The sequence below is a fragment of the Sorex araneus genome, chromosome 1, assembly GCF_027595985.1.
Source record: "Sorex araneus isolate mSorAra2 chromosome 1, mSorAra2.pri, whole genome shotgun sequence".
NCBI classification, from domain to species: domain Eukaryota; kingdom Metazoa; phylum Chordata; class Mammalia; order Eulipotyphla; family Soricidae; genus Sorex; species Sorex araneus.
Window position 1 is genome coordinate 56,995,759 of NC_073302.1, and position 22,235 is coordinate 57,017,993.

General features: G+C 36.6%; 1 protein-coding gene across 1 annotated transcript in view; it reads right to left on the reverse strand.

The window, feature by feature from the left end:
- CCDC171 (coiled-coil domain containing 171) overlaps positions 1–22,235 on the reverse strand; it is a 318,539-nt gene that overhangs the window by 48,858 nt on the left and 247,446 nt on the right. The window contains exon 23 of the mRNA XM_055123989.1: positions 5,174–5,326. Coding sequence (XP_054979964.1) covers positions 5,174–5,326 — 153 coding nt within the window. The remainder of the gene's footprint in view (positions 1–5,173; positions 5,327–22,235) is intronic.

Consider the following 22,235-nt stretch of genomic DNA (forward strand, 5'->3'; position numbering starts at 1 on the left):
CCGGAGGTCTTCTAACCCATTTTGGCACCCACAGCGGCTTCTTACAGCAATGCATTAGGACTGTGAGCTGGGCTACAACTCTGCTCTGCACTGGATTTTTCCTCTCCACCCTGTTTTTCTGCATGGAAAATAGCAGCAGCAACAATATCCACCACGTGGCGAGAGCCACCTTCTAACACTCCTAACTCAGAGGTACAGTTTTTGCAGTTTTGTGGCTCATGGGCAATCATGGGAAGTGGGCATTACCAGCACGCCCTCGGCCCAGATAAGATCCAGAACTGCTGAGCACGAAACGGACCCTCTGCTCCTAAAGACTTTGATTCCAGAGGTCTTCTAACCCATTTTTGGCACCCAGAGCAGCTTCTTACAGCAATGCATTGGGACTGTGAGCTGGGCTATGCAATTTCTGACAGAATTTTCCCTGGACTTTATACAGAAATCCAAAACTGCGCACGGCCGCTGCGTCTCTCAATTGTCAGCAACGTGAAATGGTTCCTTTTTAGCAGGTCTGACTTTGGGGGGAAACTCCAAACAATAACAGTGAGTTTTTTGTTGAAATATTGAAGGTAATCAAAGTAGCAGCCATTTCTCTAGACTGTGAACTAAGCCATAGCCCCACGTGGGCCAAGGAGAGGAAATATCCCTCTTTTCCGGTTGTTTCCCATTTTTGGGGAGAAACGTGGTGTGGCGTCCACCATACCATGAGGCTCGGGAAGGGGGAAGAAAAAAAAAAGAAAAAGGAAAAAAAATTAGTTATGTACTTGGAACAGTGGGACTTCATATCTCTTCATTCTAAGCAATGGAAAACTAATTATCAAATGCTTCCTTGGTAGTAGGGCTGTCTTTCTTGGGGGAAAACTACAAGAACAATAATGAATTTTGTGTTGAAATATGGAATGTAATCAAGGTAAAGAGAAAATGAAGTTAAATTCATCAGTTTACGCAGGTGGGGGTGGGGGGACAGGGGTGGGAGGTATACTGGGGTTTTTGGTGGTGGAATATGGGCACTGGTGAAGGGATGGGTATCTGAATATTGTATAACTGAGACATAAGCCTGAGAACTTTGTAACTTTCCACATGGTGATTCAATAAAATTTAAAAAAATAAAATAAATAAAAATAATTTAAAAAATGAAAATTGATGTTAACTGAGCACCTACTATTCTAGATACTGTGTCTTGATTCCTCATAACAACCCTCAATGGAGAATTTTCATCTACATGTATGCTTAAAATTATGGGGTTTAGTGTAATATTGGTACAATTAATAACATCCAAAATGTATACACAGGCTTACTGAACCCTAAAGCCTTTTTATAAGGGATCTTTGGGAGTGATAGCTATGGAGCAGGTTCTGAATAAGACAGTACATCTGAGGACTGAGCAAATGTTTAGAGAATGGCCAATACACACACACACACACATATGAGAAACCACACAAAAACATCAATAGTGAAATGGAAAGAGGCAGAATTACATAGTAAAAATCAGAGTTTATGTGGTACAAGGATGAACTAGAAACACAAAGGTTGAGTTTGGAGTGACTGCTGCAAGTGGTCTTAAACTTCAGTGGGCTTAGGCTAAGTGAAGTGGTTATCTTTAACTGAAAGGGAAGACAAAACTTATGTTACTAAAGTAACAATAAGTTTTCTATTTCACAAATATATCTAATTTAATTCATTAAACATGCATAGCTTTTTTCTCAAAACAAAAGCACTTATTATTTTTCCATCTTAATAAATATAAAATTTATATCCATTCTTCAAAAGTACAACAAACATTTTTTTCAAAATCTCCTCACATTGTTAATGGTAATTAACTCTTTCCCCACATGTGCAACCATAGACTTTATTTTGCCTACTTTTAAAAAATTTTGTTCTGTATCTGTTTCTTTTGCTATAAGAATAATACACAAGGGAAGATATAATGTCTTAGCACTGTTAGAATAAACATAAGAAATGTCAATAAATGTCAAGCATAGATAGTTAAGTTAAAATAAAAAAAATCAAAAAGACACACCATGCAAACAGTAGTCAAAAGAAAGAGTTGAAAAAGTGATAGTAGATAATATCAAATGAACAGTTAAGCAAACAGGGTCAAACTAGACTATATTTTAAAAAGACAGAAAGCCTGTCCAACCCAATGCATCTTAAAACAGGACACCCCCATCCTTTGAGCAATTTACTCCCAGGGCTCACACTTCAAGCTAAAACCTTGAGAGAGTGATTCAAATTTACCCTTTTTTGCCAACTATTTATCCACCTCTTGCTGAAAGAGTCTTGCTCAGTCATTTTCACTGTGCATTGTATCTGAGTCTCAGCAGCATCTGACCCCAACTGAAATACTCAATGCTCATGCTATAGGACTTACGTCTTATCTTTTTGCCTGTTCCTTTATAATCCTATCTTCTTCTACTCCTATATTGTATGTTAGAGTTTCTCAAGTTTCATTCGTAGGCCTTTTGTTTTCTTATTCTATAAATTTTCCTTAAATTATATCACTTTTGCTAACAGCTTTTAGTCCACACTCTAAGACAATAAATTTAAAATCTTCACAAAGACATAATTCTTAAATTCCATATCAAAAAGCCTTTTAATATATAGTTAGGTATCTCAAGGGAACCTCAAATTCAACATACTCAAAACTAAATTCACAACAGCCTTAATGTCCTCCTATTTCTCAGTAAAGGAGATCACTGATCCATTTCGAAAGTGTAGAACTTAGAAACTGTTCCAACATACCTCCTTCTCATGTTCTTCACATGATTATTTTTTCATACGACAGTTAAACTTTTATTTACAAGAAAGCAAATTTGAGCATGTCACTATGAAAAGGTTTGCCAATGACTTTCCTTTATTCTTAAAATAAGTCAACCAGTTCTGATCTTTACCCTTCTCTTTAGACTATCTTATTAAGAACATCCTTGTATTCTCTCTCTTTATTACAGTCACCCTGGTCTTTCTCAATATTTTGTCTAGTCTTCTGATATATAGAGACTTTCCCCCCTAAATAACATCTATTCTAATAACATTCTTTAATATTAGCTCAAGTTCACTTTCTCTTAGAGAAAAAGTTATCACTTTCTAAGAAATTTAAGGAATCATTTCAAAAAATGAGCTTGAGTTGGAAAACAGCTAAACCAGCTGGAGTGCATACTGGCATGTGGGAGACCCAGGTTAAATCCCCAGCACCACATATGGTATCAGAACACTGCCAGGAATCACCCAAAAATCAAAACCAAAATAAATACCCAATATAGCTTACCTGAATCCACATCTCGAGAATCAAAAGACTGCTTTGTTTATTTATTAAATAATTTGCTAGTATTTTTCATTCATTAAACATTTGCTGAGCACCTAGAGAGGGCCTAGCCACTCTTAGCACCAGAGTGACTTCACAGTAGTGAAATAAACACCCCAATTTCTTATTTTATTTTTAAGGCATTCATATCCCACAAACAGTAGTGTAAACAGACTACTGTCAAACAAATAAGATACGCTTCAAGTCACTAAATGACAGAGTGCTATTGTTAAAAAAAAATAAATAAGGCTACAAAGTTGGAAGTCAGGCAAAAAGTGGTAAGATGGGATAGTTTGTAAGAGATGAGAGGGGAGAGTGTAAGTGGTTCCAACTTTCTCAAGAAATAATACTACATAATTTCAAGGGTATGGCTTCTCACCTCTGTATGTATATAATTCTTCTCAGGTTTATTGCTAAACTTCCAACACCATCCTTTTACCAAAGAGACCTCTTAACTCTATTCCTCCTTTTCCTCTGATAATCAGTATATCTTTTATGAAATCTAGAAGATAACTTTGACTTTTTATTGCAAGTTATCTTGCTGTTGTAATTTATATTTTATATATGAGTGAAACCATCTGTTAATTTCCTTTTACTTCTTTACTTATTTCACTTAAGCACAATCACCTCAAGTTCTATCCATTTCCCATTAAGACACTATTTCCCCTATTTTTTGAGGGTAAAGTAGCATTCCATTGCACATACATACCATAGCTTCTTTATCCAGTCATCTGTTGAGGGGCATTTAGGCTGATTCTACGTTTAAGCTATTGTGAAAAAGCTTTTGTGACTATGAGGCAAGACATATCCTTTTGAATTTGTGTTTTTCTATTCACTGGGTAAATGTCTACTCTGGATCAAATGGATTTTCATTTTTAAAGGACTCTTTAGGACATTTTCCATAGCGACTGTAGCAATTTACATTTTGTGGTTACAATTTTAAAATACTACAGACATAAAGGCTTAATTGGGAAGCTGACACTTGAGCTAAGATTTGCAAGAGCTGAAGAAACAAGATTTAGTTATACATCTGTTTGCTTTAAGGCTAATTCTTTGTTTTTTTGTTTGTTTGTTTTCAGTTTAATAACCCATTTGCTGACCCCATAGGTTAACAATTAAATGACAAAATAATACTGATTTTCCTCATATGTCACCATAATCCATTATAATCTAACCAAAAATTAAAAAAGACATTGTAAGTATTGGTAATCATCTGAAACTCTTTGTTGACAGATCAGCCTTTCAAGGAAAAAATTTAATATTAATTTTATTCCTCTATAATCACAAATATATTCATTTTTCTATTCCCCAAACACATATTTCAAATGTAGAAAAATTTGTTTAGTCTTAAGTGAGCCCAAATTTCATCATGGGCTACAATTTTAGGACATAAAATGAATGCTGCAACTGAATTTTAATCATATAGATGAATCACAACATGCATCTTTAGTTAGGCATGTATTATGGATAAGTCTAGTTTTCTACAGAGAATAATCACATGTTCTAATTACCATTTTGGTTATACGCATAATTAATAATATTCTGTCTTAATGGGACACACTGAATCTTCAGACAGTTGCAAGCTTTAACTATGCATACTGCCAAATCCAACTGTCAAGCTGCGCTGCCAAACACAAAGGAATCTTGATGTAGTGTTTTAGCATTGATAACAATATGCATATCTTTATACATGATACAATGGAAAAATTAATTGCTTTTCTTCCTTCAAAATGTTCTCCACATTAGTAATTTTATGTTGCCTGATTGATCTTTACCCTACACTATATATATTGGCATATGATCTCAGAAGTAAAAAAAAAATGAATGTAAATGTGACCCAAAATTCGAAGAAGAAAACTATAATGTGGAACTTACTGATTGTAAACTTTCATTTTCCCGTAAACAAGCCGTGTGAAGTTCTGATTTCAAGGTAGCAATATGATTTCGATGCGATGTCATTTCTTTCTCTAATGTAGTGATTCGATTGCTTGCAAGTTGGTAGACATCCATGAAGCTTTTAATCATAGCCTTAAGAAATAAAATAAAATCACATACAATCCAAATAAAGCTGTCCCTAGAGGAGAATTTCCATAATTTGAATGCAAAATCATTAAAATTTTAAAACAAACAACTTTTATCTATTTTTAAATAACAAAGCTAAGTGTCATATTGTACAATGAGAACAGTGTAAAACAAAAGACTTTTAAAAGTTTAGGAGAAAATAATTGAGAATTCTTTTATGGAGTATATATTTTAAAAATATGCACTTGAACTATTATGCTTAAAGTTCAAAATGCAGTTTTTTTTAAGATAGGACAGTTATTCTCTTTGTAACGTTAAATTCAAGATGTAATTTAACCTAAATCTTGATCTTTAGTCTGGAGGTTTGTTTGGGCAATACCCAGCAATATGAGTCGGGCCTGGACGCAATTCCCTGTTTTTGTGCATGGGGACTGTATGGTGCTGGGACCAAATCAGGGGTAGCCAAATGCATTTTAACCACTGTAACATCTCTCCAGACCTGAAATTTCAATCTTAAGATATACAAGAGATGGATACGTAAGCAAGATATTTCAAAATGAATTAGTAAAAGTTTCTTCAAGTTTTTCTGTTGCTTCAGAAAAATAATCTATAAAATTTAACTATAATAGAGAGGTCCAACAGTCTGTCTCTTCAATATGACTCTACCTATGAATGAGAAAAATGTACCAGGACTAGCTGTGTTAGATATTTTATTAATATATAATAATGCAAGGATATTGCTATGTTATATAAAATAACACATTATGCCTTTCTTACAATATAGGAATCATATAACTTTTTTAAACTAAATCACAAGATTACCCTGTATATGTGAGATCTGACATCCCTCCTTATCACTGCAAAAAAGAAAAACAGGAAAAAAGAAAATAAAGTTTACTTTATTTTCTTATGCTTCAAAACAGTTGATTATGAAATGGATTGAAACTTTTACTAATAAAAGTAAATAGAGTCATATTGAAGAGACAGACTGTTGGACCTCTTTATTATAGTTAAATTTTATAGATTATTTTTCTGAAGCAATATATGATGAATTTTAATTCCAAAAATATTATTATGCCATTTTAAGTCTTTTCATATACTTGAAATATAGCAAAAATAAAATATCTCAGAGACTTAAATGTTATAGCACTTTCAAGAAAAAAATTTCTGAATACAGCTACAGTTTAGTACAATGTAAACATATTGAGAATTTCCAAATTACATTCAGGTCATAAGAGCTTCTTGATTTGAGAAGATGTTAATGAACTAAATAATCAGGGAGTTCTGAATGTATAGGAAGTAATGATCTGGTGCACAAAGGATAAAAAAGTGAACACAATGTTTGAGAAATAGAAGTAGGTTAGTTATCTGTAGGAAAGAGTAAGAAAATTTACACCTTTTTGCCTAATTCCTATTTGCCCTTAAAAATCTTACTCAGTCATCACCTCTTTCTAGTGTTCTCTTTTGAGCTTCAATACAATGTTAACTTCTATTTATTTCCGTTGAAAGGAATATACCAGCAGGTGCTCAGAGGCAACGCGTGGCAATACTTGGGCTACCGTGTTGTGCTAGGGATTCCACATTCAAAACTCGCAATCTACATTTTGATCCATTTCTCTGGCCCTCTGTTCTGTTTCTGTATAGGTGCTTCATGATTGCTTCCTCAATTGCATTTATTATATTAGCAAAAGTATATTACCTTACATGTTTATCTTTAATAGATTGAGGAACTCCTTAGGCCTAATAACACAGGGGCTCAACCAACACCAACCAGCTCAGTAAATCCTATTACAACGACTCTAGTGATGCCATAGTGAGAATGTTATTGAGCTCAAAGAAGTAATTGCACAGGTAGTCAGTACAGAACAAGTATGAGAGTTGAAGTGAAAAAATACAAGCAGAAACGAAAAGTATGGTAGGTGATACAAAAAAAAAAATAGAAACTCTGAGCAGTAAGTTAACAAAATTAACAGTAGTGGAGGAATAAAAGATAAAAGAGTTTCAGGGTAAGATGGAGGAAGCCATTAGAAAACACAGAAGGTGGAAAATAGTCTGAAAAGAAATGAACAGCATATCAGAGAACTATGGAATGAGTTCAAGAGGAATAGTGTAAGAATCATCATAGTCACTGAAGGCAAATTAGATGAAGAAATAATAGTTAAAGAAATCATAGATAATTCTCAGAGTTAAGGAATATAGGCAGAGATACCAGAGGACCAAAGGGTCTGAGCAAATATAGAGCCAATTAGGAAAACTCCTCATGACAAAATCCAAACACAGAAACAGAATATTGAAAGCAGAAAGATCAAAAAAGTAACTTACACAAAGAGGAAAGTCCACAAGATGTACAGCAGATCTACAAATGAGACTCAATCAGCCAGAAGCAAAAAAACACAGTAGAAATGACATTTGTACGTATATATTCATTGCAGCACTGTTCACAATAGCCAAAGTCTGGAAACAACCCAAGTGCCCTAAAACAGATGACTGGTTAAAGAAACTTTGGTACACCTACACAATGGAATACTACGCAGCTATTAGGAGAGATGAAGTCATGAATTTTGCTTATAAATGGATAGACATGGAGAGTATCATGCTAAGTGAAATGAGTCAGAAAGAGAGGGACAGACATAGAAGGACTGCACTCATTTGTGGAGTACAGAATAACATCACATGAGGCTGATACCTAAGGACAGTAGATACAAGGGCCAGGAGGATTGCCCCATAGCTGGAAGCCTACTTCATGAGCGGAGGAGAGAAGGTAGAAGGAATAGAGAAGGGATAACTGAGAAAATGATGGCTGGAGGAATCAGTCAGGATGGTAGAAATGTGCCAAAAGTAGATAATGGACCAAACATGATAACCTCTCAGTGTCTGTGTTGCAAGCCATAATGCCCAAAAGTAGAGAGAGAGTATGGGGAATATTGTCTGCCATGGAAGCAGGAAGAGGGTGAGAAAAGGGGGTATATGAAGGATATTGGTGGTGGGGAATGTGCTCTGGTAGAGGGATAGGTGCTTGATCATTGTGTGATTATAACCCAAACATGAAAGTTTGTAACTATCTCAGGATGATTCAATAAAATTGAAAAAAAAAGGAGCCTTTTTAAAAAGACAAGACAAACCCCTCAGCACTTGATGGTGAATATAGCACTCACTCATGGTGCATAAGATTGCCCTGTGCTAGATTAATAAAGGTTTGTTTACTCCTATCCTGCTAAGGGATTTTATACATTTAAAATAATAAATTAACATTTCATTTATATCAAATGTTATATATCTAATCAGGTGGGGTTTTTTACATCCACGGAGAATTTTTTTACAATTTTTTACTTATTAATGCTGACCTAAGAGTAATTATAATATTTTCTAACATACAACCTTTCTTAGGGTAAAACACACTTTTATACTCATATAGGCCCATTCTGATTCTCCCCTTAAATTTTTCCTACCTCTCTTCCTCCTACTAAATTTTACATTTGCAGGATATATCTATTGCATGTAAATCTTAAAAAGCATTAACACAGAATTTTTCTTAGTACTATTTTTAAATTTATATATCTATTAGAAAAGTTGGGCCAAAAAGGCACATGAAAAAGTGCTCTGCATCATTAATCATCAGAGAGATGCAGATCAAAACAACCATGAGATACCACCTCACACCACAGAGACTAGCACACATCCAAAAGAACAAAAGCAACCACTGTTGGAGAGGATGTGGGGAGAAAGGGACCTTTCTACACTGCTGGTGGGAATGCCGACTAGTTCAGCCCTTTTGGAAAACAATATGGACGATTCTCAAAAAACTAGAGGTTGAGCTCCCATTTGACCCAGCAATACCACTGCTGGGAATATATCCCAGAGGAGCAAAAAAGTATAGTCGAAATGACATCTGCACTTATATGTTCATCGCAGCACTGTTTACAATAGCCAGAATCTGGAAAAAACCCAAGTGCCCTAGAACAGATGACTGGTTGAAGAAACTTTGGTACATCTATACAATGGAATACTATGCAGCTGTTAGAAAAAATGAAGTCATGAACTTTCTATATAAGTGGATCAGCATGGAAAGTATCATGCTAAGTGAAATGAGTCAGAAAGAGAGAGACAGACATAGAAATATTGCACTCATCTGTGGAATATAGAATAACAGAGTAGGAGACTAACATCCAAGAATAGTAGAAATAAGTACTAGGAGGTTGACTCCATGGCTTGGAGGCTGGTCTCTCATTCTGGGCAACTCAGAGAAGGGAACACCAAGTAAAATGTGGTCGGAGCTCAGGCGGGGGAGGGGTGACGTGTGCCGAATGTAGACTAGAGACTGAACGCAATGGTCGCTCAACACCTTTATTGCAAACCACAACACCTAATCAGAGAGAGAGAACGAAAGGGAATACCCTGCCATAGTGGCAGTTTGGGGTTGGGGGAGACGGGACTGGGGAGGGTGGGAGGGATGCTGGGTTTACTGGTGGTGGAGAATGGGCACTGGTGAAGGGATGGGTTCTCGAACTTTGTATGGGGGAAACATGAGCACAAAAATGTATAAATCTGTAACTGTACACTCACGGTGATTCACTAATTAAAAATTAAAAAAAAAAAAGAAAAGTTGGGCCAGAGCCATAGCACAGCAGGTAAGGTGTTTGCTTCGATTCCTCCGTCCCTCTCGGAGAGCCTAGCAAGCTACTGAGAGTATCCCATCCTCACGGCAGAGCCTGGCAAGCTACCCGTGGCATATTCAATATGCCAAAAACACAAAAACAGCAACGAGTCTCACAATGGAGACATTACTGGTGCCCGCTTGAGCAAACTGATGAACAATGGGGTGACAGTGCTACAGTTCTATTTGAAAAGTTAGTTTTGAAAACAACATTTACTTTATCAATTCATCATTGATATAAAATTTCTTATAATTTCAAAAATTTGTCTCTACTTATCTATTTTATTGTGTCATTATTTACACAATAAACAAAAGAAAGAGATTCCTAACCCCAAATATTAGATAAAAAAAGAAACACAGTATTGGAACAACAGATAGTCAAAGCCATCAGTACTGAAGGGTTTTTTTTCCATAGAACTGAGTTTACATGGTGTGGGTTGGGGTTTTTCCTTGGGACATCAGTGGTGGGTGTGGTGTTGGAATGATGTGTGCATATAAAGTAAGAGTAACAATACTGTAACAATACTGTAAATACCACTACCTGAATAAAAATGATTTTTAAAAAATTAAAAAGGCATCCTACTCTAAATTTCAAAAATAAATCAATAATATAAATAAAATTCTTTCAAAACACTTTGAGTGACTATTCCTAAATTTTTATATGATTAATGGTGCACAGCTCTTAATTATTAAGACTCTTCTTTTATCTATTCTAAAACTAAATATTATTGTAAGCAGTCAATAAAAATAAACCCTAAGATTCTGACAAGAATCTTATAGCTGAATTGGGTGAAGGACCAGATAGCGAGTGGATCAGAAATTATCTAGTGACAGAAGGGGAGAATTTGGGGCACTTTGGTGATGGCAGTAGTAGTATTACATCAACTTTTTAATCAAAATCATAAACTGCACTAGTGTAAACCATATTACTACAATGATAATAAAAAATATAAATGAAACCAAGCAGCTAAATATATGGTTAAAAATTATAGTAAAAAAATTAAGACAACAAGCTAAAGTCAGTGGATGAAAACTTATTCTAATAATCAGTGCAGTAATAAAAGAAATGTCATATTCTTTGAGGTCAAAGAAGTAGTATGAGATTTCTTTTATTCAAAAGCATATAACAGTAACAATCTATTTTGTGTGTGGCATTTAGAATCTTAAGCATATAAAAATTTAAGTAATATTTCTTTTGATATATATGAAGAAGTTTTGTATAACACTGAATATGCCTTTTTTTAGAGAAATAAAGTAAAGTGATCAATAAGAAAGCATGTTTCATCAAACTAATACTATGAAAAATCTACTATACTCAGTTAAAGTGATAACCTCCTTCAGAACTGAAAGGTATGGAGGAATGTCAGTGAAATGGCAAAGCTATTCAAAGAAGCCACAGATCTTCTGAGGAACAAAGAGTCCTAACATCCAATATTAAAAAGTAATTCAGACTATGTAATAATGGATACCATAGAACAATCCAACTATAATAGAAAAGAAATGCAGCAAGTTGGTAGATGAAGTGGGAATGACAGCCTGAATCAACTTCAGGAAGGAAGAGGAGGGAGTGTCTAATCAGCATCTATATCAGTCTCCAAAAGTCTAACCCTTCATAACATTAATACAACACCTGTTTTTACATTAGGAAACAATAATGGAATAGCAAGATTATGCACAGCACTCTCAGCATTCAAGAACTTATCCCACATGATCTTTGGCTATCATAGAGTCAACTGTATGACTATCCCATACAGCTAGATGTATACTTCACTGGAGCTTCTTTAGTTACATGAAAAAAGAACAAATAACCTTTGTTTTAAAGATAATCTATAACTGGGCCTGATGAACGAAAGAATTAAAACCTTTTAGATTTCACGTCCTATCCATTTCATGGAAAAGCATATTAATTTTTTAAATACCAATATTCTGAGAACTATGGAACAGAAATGAGAGCCTAGAGATAGAGCCATAGGTAATCTTATGGACCAATTTCCAAAACAGGTTCTGAGAGTGGAGTAAGTAAAGCCTCTTCAATACGAATGGCCAAAAGGCACATGAAAAAGTGCTCTGCATCACTAATCATCAGAGAGATGCAGATCAAAACAACCATGAGATACCACCTCACACCACAGAGACTGGCACACATCCAAAAGAACAAAAGCAACCGCTGTTGGAGAGGATGTGGGGAGAAAGGGACCCTTCTACACTGCTGGTGGGAATGCCGGCTAGTTCAGCCCTTTTGGAAAACAGTATGGACGATTCTCAGAAAACTAGAGGTTGAGCTCCCATTTGACCCAGCAATACCACTGCTGGGAATATATCCCAGAGAATCAAAAAAGTACAATCGAAACAACATCTGCACATGTATGTTCATCGCAGCACTGTTTACAATAGCCAGAATCTGGAAAAAACCCGAATGCCCCAAAACGGATGACTGGTTGAGGAAACTTTGGTACATCTATACAATGGAATACTATGCAGCTGTTAGAAAAAAGGAAGTCAAGAATTTTGTAGTTAAGTGGATGGGCATGAAAAGTTTCATGCTGAGTGAAATGAGTCAGAAAGAGAGAGACAGACATAGAAAGATTGCACTCATCTATGGTATATAGAATATCAGAGTGGGAGACTAATACCCAAGAACCGTAGAAATAAGTACCAGGAGGTTGACCCCATGGCTTCACGGCTGGCCTCACGTTCCGGGGAAAGGGCAACTCAGAGAAGCGATCACCAACTACATTGTAGTTGAAGGCCATGTGGGGGAAGGGAGTTGCGGGCTGAATGAGGGCTAGAGACTGAACACAGCGACCACTCAACACCTTTATTGCAAACCACAACAGCTAATTAGAGAGAGAGAACAGAAGGGAATGCCCTGCCACAGTGGCAGGGTGGGGTGGGGGGGAGATGGGAGTGGGGAGGGTGGGAGGGACGCCGGGTTTACGGGTGGTGGAGAATGGGCACTGGTGAAGGGATGGGTTCCCGAACTTTGTATGAGGGAAGTATAAGCACAAAAGTGTATAAATCTGTAACTGTACCCTCACGGTGATTCTCTAATTAAAAATAAATAAATTATAAAAAAAAATAAATAAATAAATAAATAAATGTTGGGAAGAAAAAAAAAAAAGTAAAGCCTCTTCAATAAATGTTCTTGAGAAAATTGATCAGCCACATGTAAAAAAATATATTAACTCAAATCTCCAACTCATACTATGCATAAAAGTCAATTCAAAGTGTATTAATAACCTTGGTATCAGACCCAAATCCATAAATTATATTGAAAAAAAACGGAAGAACTCATTATGATATTGAATCTTTGTGCTGCATTTTTACCAGAATAAAAAGGCACCACTCATCTGATAAAGGGTAAATATGCAGGATATATTAAAAGCATATGCGAAATGTAAGAAGGAAAAAATTAACTCCATCCAAAAATCGGGAGGAAAGATGACTAGAAATTCCTCAAGGAAGACACAGATAATCAAGGGAATATTTGATGCACTGCATCAGTGGCAATCAGGAAATGCAAATTAAAATGAGATTATTACCTCACACCAAAAAGAACAAAATCCACTAGGGTTAGCCTGGATGTTGGTGGAAATGTCATCTTTCGGATAACAACAGGTACACTTCTCAAAATTTAAGAATTTAGCCATGACCATATGACTCAGCAATCCCACTTCTGAGAATCTATTCCTAAACTCTATTCAGAAAATACATCTGTATATTTTTAGGCCACCCCACAAAAATTCTTAAGGGTTACTCCTTGTTCTGACAGTGCTCAGGAGACTATATGCGATATTGGGGATTAAGACCAGTTTGGCTGCACGTAAGGCAAGCACCCTAACCCACTGTCTCTCCAGCCTCAGACATCTGTGTTCATAGATTCTTCGCAGCACTACTTAAGATAATCAAAATCTGGAAGGAACCCAAGTGTCCAAAAACTCATGACTAGATAAAGAAGCTATGATACAGAGACACAACATAATACTACTCATGCAATTTGCCACTAAATAGATGGAAGTGAAGGATATCAAGCTGAGTGAAGTCACCAGAAGGAGAGAAAGAGAGATAAAATCATCTCTCTAATAAGTGGGATAAAAAGAAACAAGGAATAGCAAATGACCCAAAGCAACAAAATCTGTGAGCTGCTCTACAGAACTAAGTTTACCACGGCAGGGAGATGGCATAGATGAGGTAGAGTGGAGGTCAGAGGGGGTCAGTGGTGGAGAGAAGCAGACATGCAGGCGAAGGGTGCAGTGTTGAATGTTGCATGAAACCCTATCATTAACAGTAATGCAAACTATAGTGACTAAAATAAAATCTAAAAAAATTTTCCAATACGAATAGGTGACTGCAACTTGAAGACACTTTCAGATTCTGCATATTTCAGCCCAAACAGCCTGCAATACCTAAGAGTCCTTCAACCAGAGAAATACAACCAGATACAACCAAATACAACAAGAGATCTATAAGAAGATCCCTCAGTGTTTGTGAGATGTCCAAAATAAGGTAAATGGCATCAAGAATGGTCCCCATTAGTGTCTTTCAACACTACTGGAACTCTGCCTTTACCTTCTAGGATTCAAACCGTGGCGACAGATTCCATCTCCAGTCATTGGTAAACCTCTGCCTGAACTCTCTCTCTCTCTGTGAAACAGCTGTAGATCAATAGCTTCAAGAGACGATACTTGGCTTTGATTGAGTAAAGTTTTTTTTCCCCAAAGTGTCATGTTTTGGCCTTTATATTTAAAGGAGATGAGGAGAGGCTTGCTTACTCAAGCCCATGTTTTCCCTGGAACACGTACTGTTGCTTGCATTTTTCCACACTGGAGAAGCCCGTGCTCTCTCATGAACGTGTATTTCTCTTTCTCTCCCCTCACATCTAAGTAGATTTAATTCAATCAATATTATGTTGTTTCAAATAAATAAATAAATAAATAAATAAACGAGAATTGGGACTTACTTGTCCTATTTTGGGGATGTAATCATTCTCTATGCGTTAGAACACTTCTTATCCTAATTTGGTTTTTTCTATGCCAGGATAAAATTTGACAGTTATGATAGCTCAAAAGTAACTATGTTGTTTTATGGGCATATGCATCACTCTCCACCAAGAATTAGTAACCAGTGTTGACGACATTCTGAATGAGTACTTGAAATTACTGAGATTTGTTTGGCCTCTGGGTGATAGAGAAGAATCTTACTGGTTTCTTATATTTCACTTCTTTGCCTTTGGGGTCTAGTTCCCACTTCAAAAAGTTCTTGCAGGGGCCGGAGCGGTAGCACAGCGGGTAGGGCGTTTGCCTTGCACGCGGCCGACCCGGGTTCGATCCCCGGCATCCCATATGGTCCCCCAAGCACCGCCAGGAGTAATTCCTGAGTGCAGAGCCAGGAGTAACCCCTGAGCATCGCTGGGTGTGACCCAAAAAGCAAAAAAAAAAAAAAAAAAAAGTTCTTGCAGGAGGCAGTTACTTTTACTAGAACTATCAAGGAGAGTGAATGCTTCTATACTATTGCACTTCTCTGGGACAGTTATTTTCTGAGAGCACTATAAACATTATAGGAGTCACACAGTTGCTCCCGGACTTGCAGCCAAATATTACTCTTACCTGAAAATATTCTTTACTTTTTAAAATTATTTTTAAAATTAATTCTTATTCTAGTTTAGGTAACATGGTTATAATCATGTTTTCACACATGGTTTTGGTACACAAAACTATGTGCCTACATCACCATCAAAGTGTCCAAGACTTTTTAGATTTATTTATATCATTTCTAGTCTGTCTCTTCCTTCTTCCCTCTCTTCTTCCAATACTGCCTGATAATGTCACTTCTATAATCCAAGACCAAGAGTTTGTCATCATCTGATACTGTTTATTCCCTTGTTTTGTTTCTCTCAATATCATAGATGAGCGAGATCAACCAGTATTCTTCCCTATTCATTTTGGTTTAGGGAACAGAACACTGAATTGTTTTTGAACAGGTACAATCCTACCATCATACTTATTTCTTAACTATTCTTATAGATCTTTTACCCTAATCAAACTAATCTGCCCAGTGAACATGATATATTTACTTAAATTTTTATAAGCTTTTCACATGCCCTACTGTTTGTAATGTAATATTCCAAGTCTACATATTTTCTTTCAAAAAGAGACTTCTTTGATTTCAGTACTTCTTAGGTAATTATTGACACAATAAACTTTAGCTTTCAGATGGTTTTAATTTATAACTATATATGTATTTTATTTATGCTTATAAAATGTTTTCATAGTTTTATGTATAATCTTAAGTATGTCTTCCCATTTCTCCACCATTCCTCAAAGTGCCGACTGCTACTCATTAACTGAATATTGAATTCACCTGAAATACTTGAAGACTTGGAATAGGTGTGTTTCATAGGTAAAAGAAACAAGGGGCTTTAGAGTCATCTTTTTAGCTCTTTCTTTTTTCTTTTTACAGAGATCTTATAGTGTTCCTCTCCCTTTCTCTATCCCCTGGTTTTTGATCCCATTCAATTTAACATGGAAGCTAGCTGCTTCCATAAAGTCAATAAATGGGTAATTCTCTACCCCTTCTCTTTCTTCAAGAGCACAAAATATTATTCTTCCAAATTTGCCTTTGCTGGGGGGCCGGAGCGATAGCACAGCGGGTAGGGCGTTTGCCTTGCACGCGGCCGACCCGGGTTCGATCCCCGGCATCCCATATGGTCCCCCAAGCACCGCCAGGAGTAATTCCTGAGTGCAAAGCCAGGAGTAACCCCTGAGCATCGCTGGGTGTGACCCAAAAAGAAAAAAAAAACAAATTTGCCTTTGCTTCACTCACATGAAGTCTTAAAACTTTTTTAACTTTTGGGGGCCATACCTGACAATGCTCGGGGATTTCTCCTGGTTCTGTGCTCACAGATCACTCCTGAAGGGTAATTCATGTGGGGTTCCAGGGATGAAATTTAGGTTGGACACATTCAAAGGGTGTGCCCTACCCACTGTACTATCCCTCTGGCTCCAAAGTCTTCCGAATTTTTCTAATTTTTATTGTTTAAAAATTGCTTCATTATTAATATACACTTATATAAAAGTATTTCTATTTTAGAAGAATAAAATGTTTTATGTAATTTAGCTTAAATAACCCATGCATATGTTTAAAGAAAAATATGCATATATTGGAGATGCTGACTCAAAAATAAGACTGTGCAATCAACACGTTTTGAAAGCACTCCATCATCGGGTGACTAACTGGAGGTGTAAAGTGGAAAATACACCAGAAGCAACTGAGCTACTTGAGTCCCTTTCTCAAGTAGGGCTAAAGAGAATGGTAGGAGCTATTTGTCACCAGTTACAAAAACAGTGAGTTAAGACCCTAGAGTCCTGAAGGCAGAGGATGACCTAAATAGATGATAAGCTAAAAAATGATGTAGCAGTAGAGGGAAATGCTCTTAGGCTAGCCTGTATGGAAGCAAGCTTCCATAATGAGAAAGAAAGCAGCCACTTGGCAAGGTCATAACAGTAGTCTTTGAGTGCTGAGAGTGACCCTGGCTACCTGCCAGCAAAAAATTAAACTTTTATTCTACAACTACAAGGAACTACATTCTGCAAAAAGCCTTGAATGAGCTTGAAAGAGGACCTTTGCTGAAATACCCAGGTACATGGGTTTTGTGACCGAAACCTCCAGGCTCTCACGGAGTCTGGAATGCCCTCACCCCATCTCCCTTTGCTTCCATCTACCTGGTAATCACGCCCACAAACTGCCTCTGAGCGCCATATAGGCTCATTAATGGCTATGATCAAGAGACCCACAAATAAATCTCGGAAGAGAGCAACATGCTGCAGAGATGCCCCCAGATCCCCAAAACACCATCCAGTTAAAAATTTAACTCCAGCTCTAGCACCCTATTTAAAATTTTACAATTCCTGGACTTCCCAGCTGCAAAAGCAGCTGTGTGACATCTCATACTTTATGCCACTGATATACCAAGAGTAGCACACAACATTTGATGAAGTGTAAAGTAGAAGGCAACCGATCTCAATCAAAAATACAAGCTGCAGTGATAGTACAGCAAGTAGGGTATTTGCCTTGCACGTGGCCGACCTGGGTTCTATCTTTGGCATCCCATATAGTCCCCCAAGTACTGCCAGGAGTAATTCCTGAGCCCAGAGCCAAGAGTAAGCCCTGAGCATCGCTGGGTGTGACCCAAAAAAGCAAAATAAATAAAAAAACAAATATTTTAAGGGATAATAAAACACCATTTTTAAAATAGCACAGAAGGCTCAACCTGTAACAACATGTTAGTGATCTCTTATACAGAGACTTAGTGGCTCCAAGGTGAGATGCGACAATTTCACACACTTTCCTCTAAGAAAAACTTTGTGGATAATTTTTAGTGTATTATTCATAACCAGAAATACAAAATAAAATATTTAGCATCTGCCTTTGGGGTAGGATTGGATGCTGGTGGGAAAATTCAATATAATGGTGGTGGGAAGATGTAATGATGGTGGAACTGGTGTTGAAATATTGAATATAATATATTATTGTGAACAATTTTATAAAAATAAAATTTAAAAAAGAGAATCTTGAATCTCAGGTGATATTATAGCTCCAGGTGACACCATCTGACCAAACCTGAGTGTATGCTTCTACAATGACTGGGACTGAGCCTCCAGTCTCCTTTCAAGCACCCACCATCCTGGGTTCCTCAGCAGCTACACAAGTCTGTGCAACTATGGCACCTTACTGGCAGCCAAAAAACTAACAACTGCATATTTCTAACCACCTAGGACCACTCAATCTCAGAGCAACAATTATTACAAGGCACTTGTTACCTTGAAATCCCAATTAGAGTCCAGTTGGCTCACCTGATGCCACGGCTATTGCCAGACTTGCAATTAAAAACTCCTATGCATATTCAGTCCCTCTTGACTTCGTAATAGTGCCATTACCATGTATTTGTTACTGCAGAGCCACAGATGAGCCTACTACAAAGGCCCATTTAAACATGCAGCTCCAATGCTAAGATAAACAGAGTTATCCACAGGATAGGTCAAGACAAAAGAGTAAGATTAACTCATAATACAACACCTTAACTACCTTAAAATTTTAAAGCAGTAGTTCTATAATGCTCAATGAAATGAAGATATCCATAAACAGAGAAACCCGAGACAAAAATATATTTAAAAAGTGCAAAGAGAAGGAACAGAGTTAAATAATAAAATAATAAAGTACAATAGATGGGCTCAACAGCAAAAGTGTAGAAATCAAAGACCAAACCAGTGAGCCAAAATATTGGGAACAGTAGCACTGCATTGTAGCACTGCACTGTACTGTTATTCATTGATTTGCTCGAGTGGGCACCAGTAATGTTTTCATTGTGAGACTTGTTACTGTTTTTGGCATATACAATATGCCTTGGGTAGCCTGCCAGGCTCTGCCATGCGGGCAGGATACTCTCGGTAGCTTACCGGGCTCTCCGAGAGGGATGGAGGAATTGAACCCAGTTTCGGCTGCGTGCAAGGCAAACGCCCTACCTGCTGTGCTATTGCTCCAGTCCAGTGGGAACAATATATTAAAGGAAAAAACTGGGAATAAGGAGGAGAGAAGAAAGAGTAGGAGAGAAGGATAGGAAAGAAAAAGAGGAAAGAAGAATAATGAAAGAATGGAAGAAGAGGAACAAAAAGAGGAAGCAGAGGAGAAGGGGAATTAGAAATTAGAAACTAAGAAAAGAAATTTAAAGAGGCGGAGGGAAGAAGAGGAAGAAAATAGGAGGAAAGGAGAAAGGAGAGAGAAGGTAGAAAAATTTTTGAAACAGAAAAGAACACAAGATATTAGTAAATCAACATCAATAGAAACAACACCTATCGCAGGAATTGCAGAGTGAGGAAAAAGATGAAATATCATTTAAAGAGATAATAACCAAAATTTTTCCCAAACTGAAAGGGAACATATACTCAAATACATTGAAAGATACAATTAATATTACAAATATCGAAGATAAAGAGAGAATCCTATAAGCAGTAAAAGAAAAGAGAAATTATCACATATAATGAAATTCCTGTAGTCTGTTCACAGATTTTTACAACAAAAGTTCTATAACACATAAGGGAGGAGGACAGGAAAGTTCCAAAGATTTCAAAGCAGTAGTCATGAGAGTCGCAATAAAGAATATCCTACCAAGCTGAGATATCATGAATGTTTATTTTAAAAAAGGAGTAAAGATTCCACATGGTGACTCAATAAAAAAAATTTAAAAAAAAGGAGTAAAGAGCCTAGACAAGAATTTTTTTTAAAAACTACATGAATTCATTTAACGCTAATTTCCATATAATAAACACTAAAGGTACTTATATTAAAAAGAACTCATAAAAAGGGAAATTACTTGGAAGTAGCAGAATATCTATAAAAACATAGGAAAGAGAATAATAATAATGGAAACACATTAAAAAAAACTCAAGATCTGGGCTGGAGCTATAGCACAGTGCGTAGGGCATTTGCCTTGCATGCAGCTGACCCGGGTTCAATTCCCAGCATCCCATATGGTCCCCTGAGCATGCCAGGAGTGGTTCCTGAGCGCAGAGCCAAGAGCAACCCCTGTGCATCACCAGGTGTGACCCAAAAAGCAAAAAAAAAAAAAAAAACCTTCAAGATCTTTTTTCAGTATAAGAAACTAAATCTTAAAACTCTAGATGTGATGTAAACCTTTGCGTACTCTCAAAACAAAAAGAAACTAAGAGGAAAGAGGCAGATATCCAATTACAAAGAAAAAGACTAGAAGAACAAAGCAGCAGAGGCAAACTGCAATACACCAAGAATTCACATAGAAAAATGATGAGAAATTTTAATATCAATGATTTCATTAAACAACAATGTAAACTCAACAACAAAAAGGAAAAGTGGTGGACTGGATCAAAAACAAATCTCTGATGTCTACAAGAAACCCATCTGAGTTCCAAATCTGAAACATATGCTCAAAGTAAAGGTTGAAAACAATAAAACAGACAAATGGTAGCCTTAAAATGGCTGGTACAGTTAAGCTGTATCAGATATGACAGATTTCAATCTGAAAAAGGATAATGAAAAAGGGAAATGTACTTTATATAATGACTAAGTATGTGATCCAAAAAGATTTAACACTCGATATCTGTTCAAAATGAGAGAGCATCAAAGTATGTATTAATAGACCTAAACATTATTATCAACAATACAACAACAGTAGTATAAGACATGACCATATGGAAAGTCAATTCATATCAAAGAAACAAAGATCAAAAAATGGAGAAAGGAAAGCCTTTTCAACAGCGATGGGCAAACTAGTCACATGCAAAATAATGAAACTAGATTAGTATCTCACTCTGCACATGTTCATTCAAAGTGGATTAAAGACATTATGTTAGAATAAAATCCATAAAATATATTGAGGAAAACATAAGCAAAACACTCCACAGATGTTGGCATTAGAGGTGTCTTCATTGATTTGAATCCATTGGCAAGGAAAGCTAAACAAACCAAATGGGATTATATCAAACAAAAAGGCTTCTGCACAGCAAAATCAAAAACTAAACAAAAAAAAACCCTATCAATTAAAAATGAAAAGCTAACCTACTAAATGAAAGAAAATATCTGCAACCATATACCAAAAAGATATCAAGAACTCATTCAACTCAGTAATTCCCAAACCAAACAACCTCATTTTTAAAATGTGGAGAGACTAAAGGGATATCATAAGTGTTAAGGCACTTGCCTTGCATGTAGTCGATCCTGTTTCAATCCCAGGTACCTTGTATGGTCTCCTGAGGATACACCACCAGGAATGCCCTCTTAGCACAGAACCAGGAGTAAGCCCTGAACACTAGCAGGTGTGATTTAATGCAAGCCCAAAACGGGAAGAAGAGCTAAACATACAATTCCCAATACAAAAATAGCGATACAAAAAATGGATTGCTAACAGGTATATTAAGAAGTGTTCACTATCAATTATTATCAGGAAATAATAATGAGCTATCACTGAACAGTTGTGACAATGGCCTATCCCCAAAAGGCCAAAACAGTGTTTGTGAGACTACAGTAGAGAAATACACAGTTCATATACTATTGGTGGGCTGGAGTGATAGCACAGCGTTTGTTTGCCTTGCACGTGGCTGACCCAGGTTCTATTCCTCTGCCTCTCTCGGAGAGCCCGGCAGACTACCGAGAGTATCTCACCCATACGGCAGACCCTGACAAGCTACCCATGGCATATTCTATAAGTCAAAAACAGTAACAAAGAGTTTT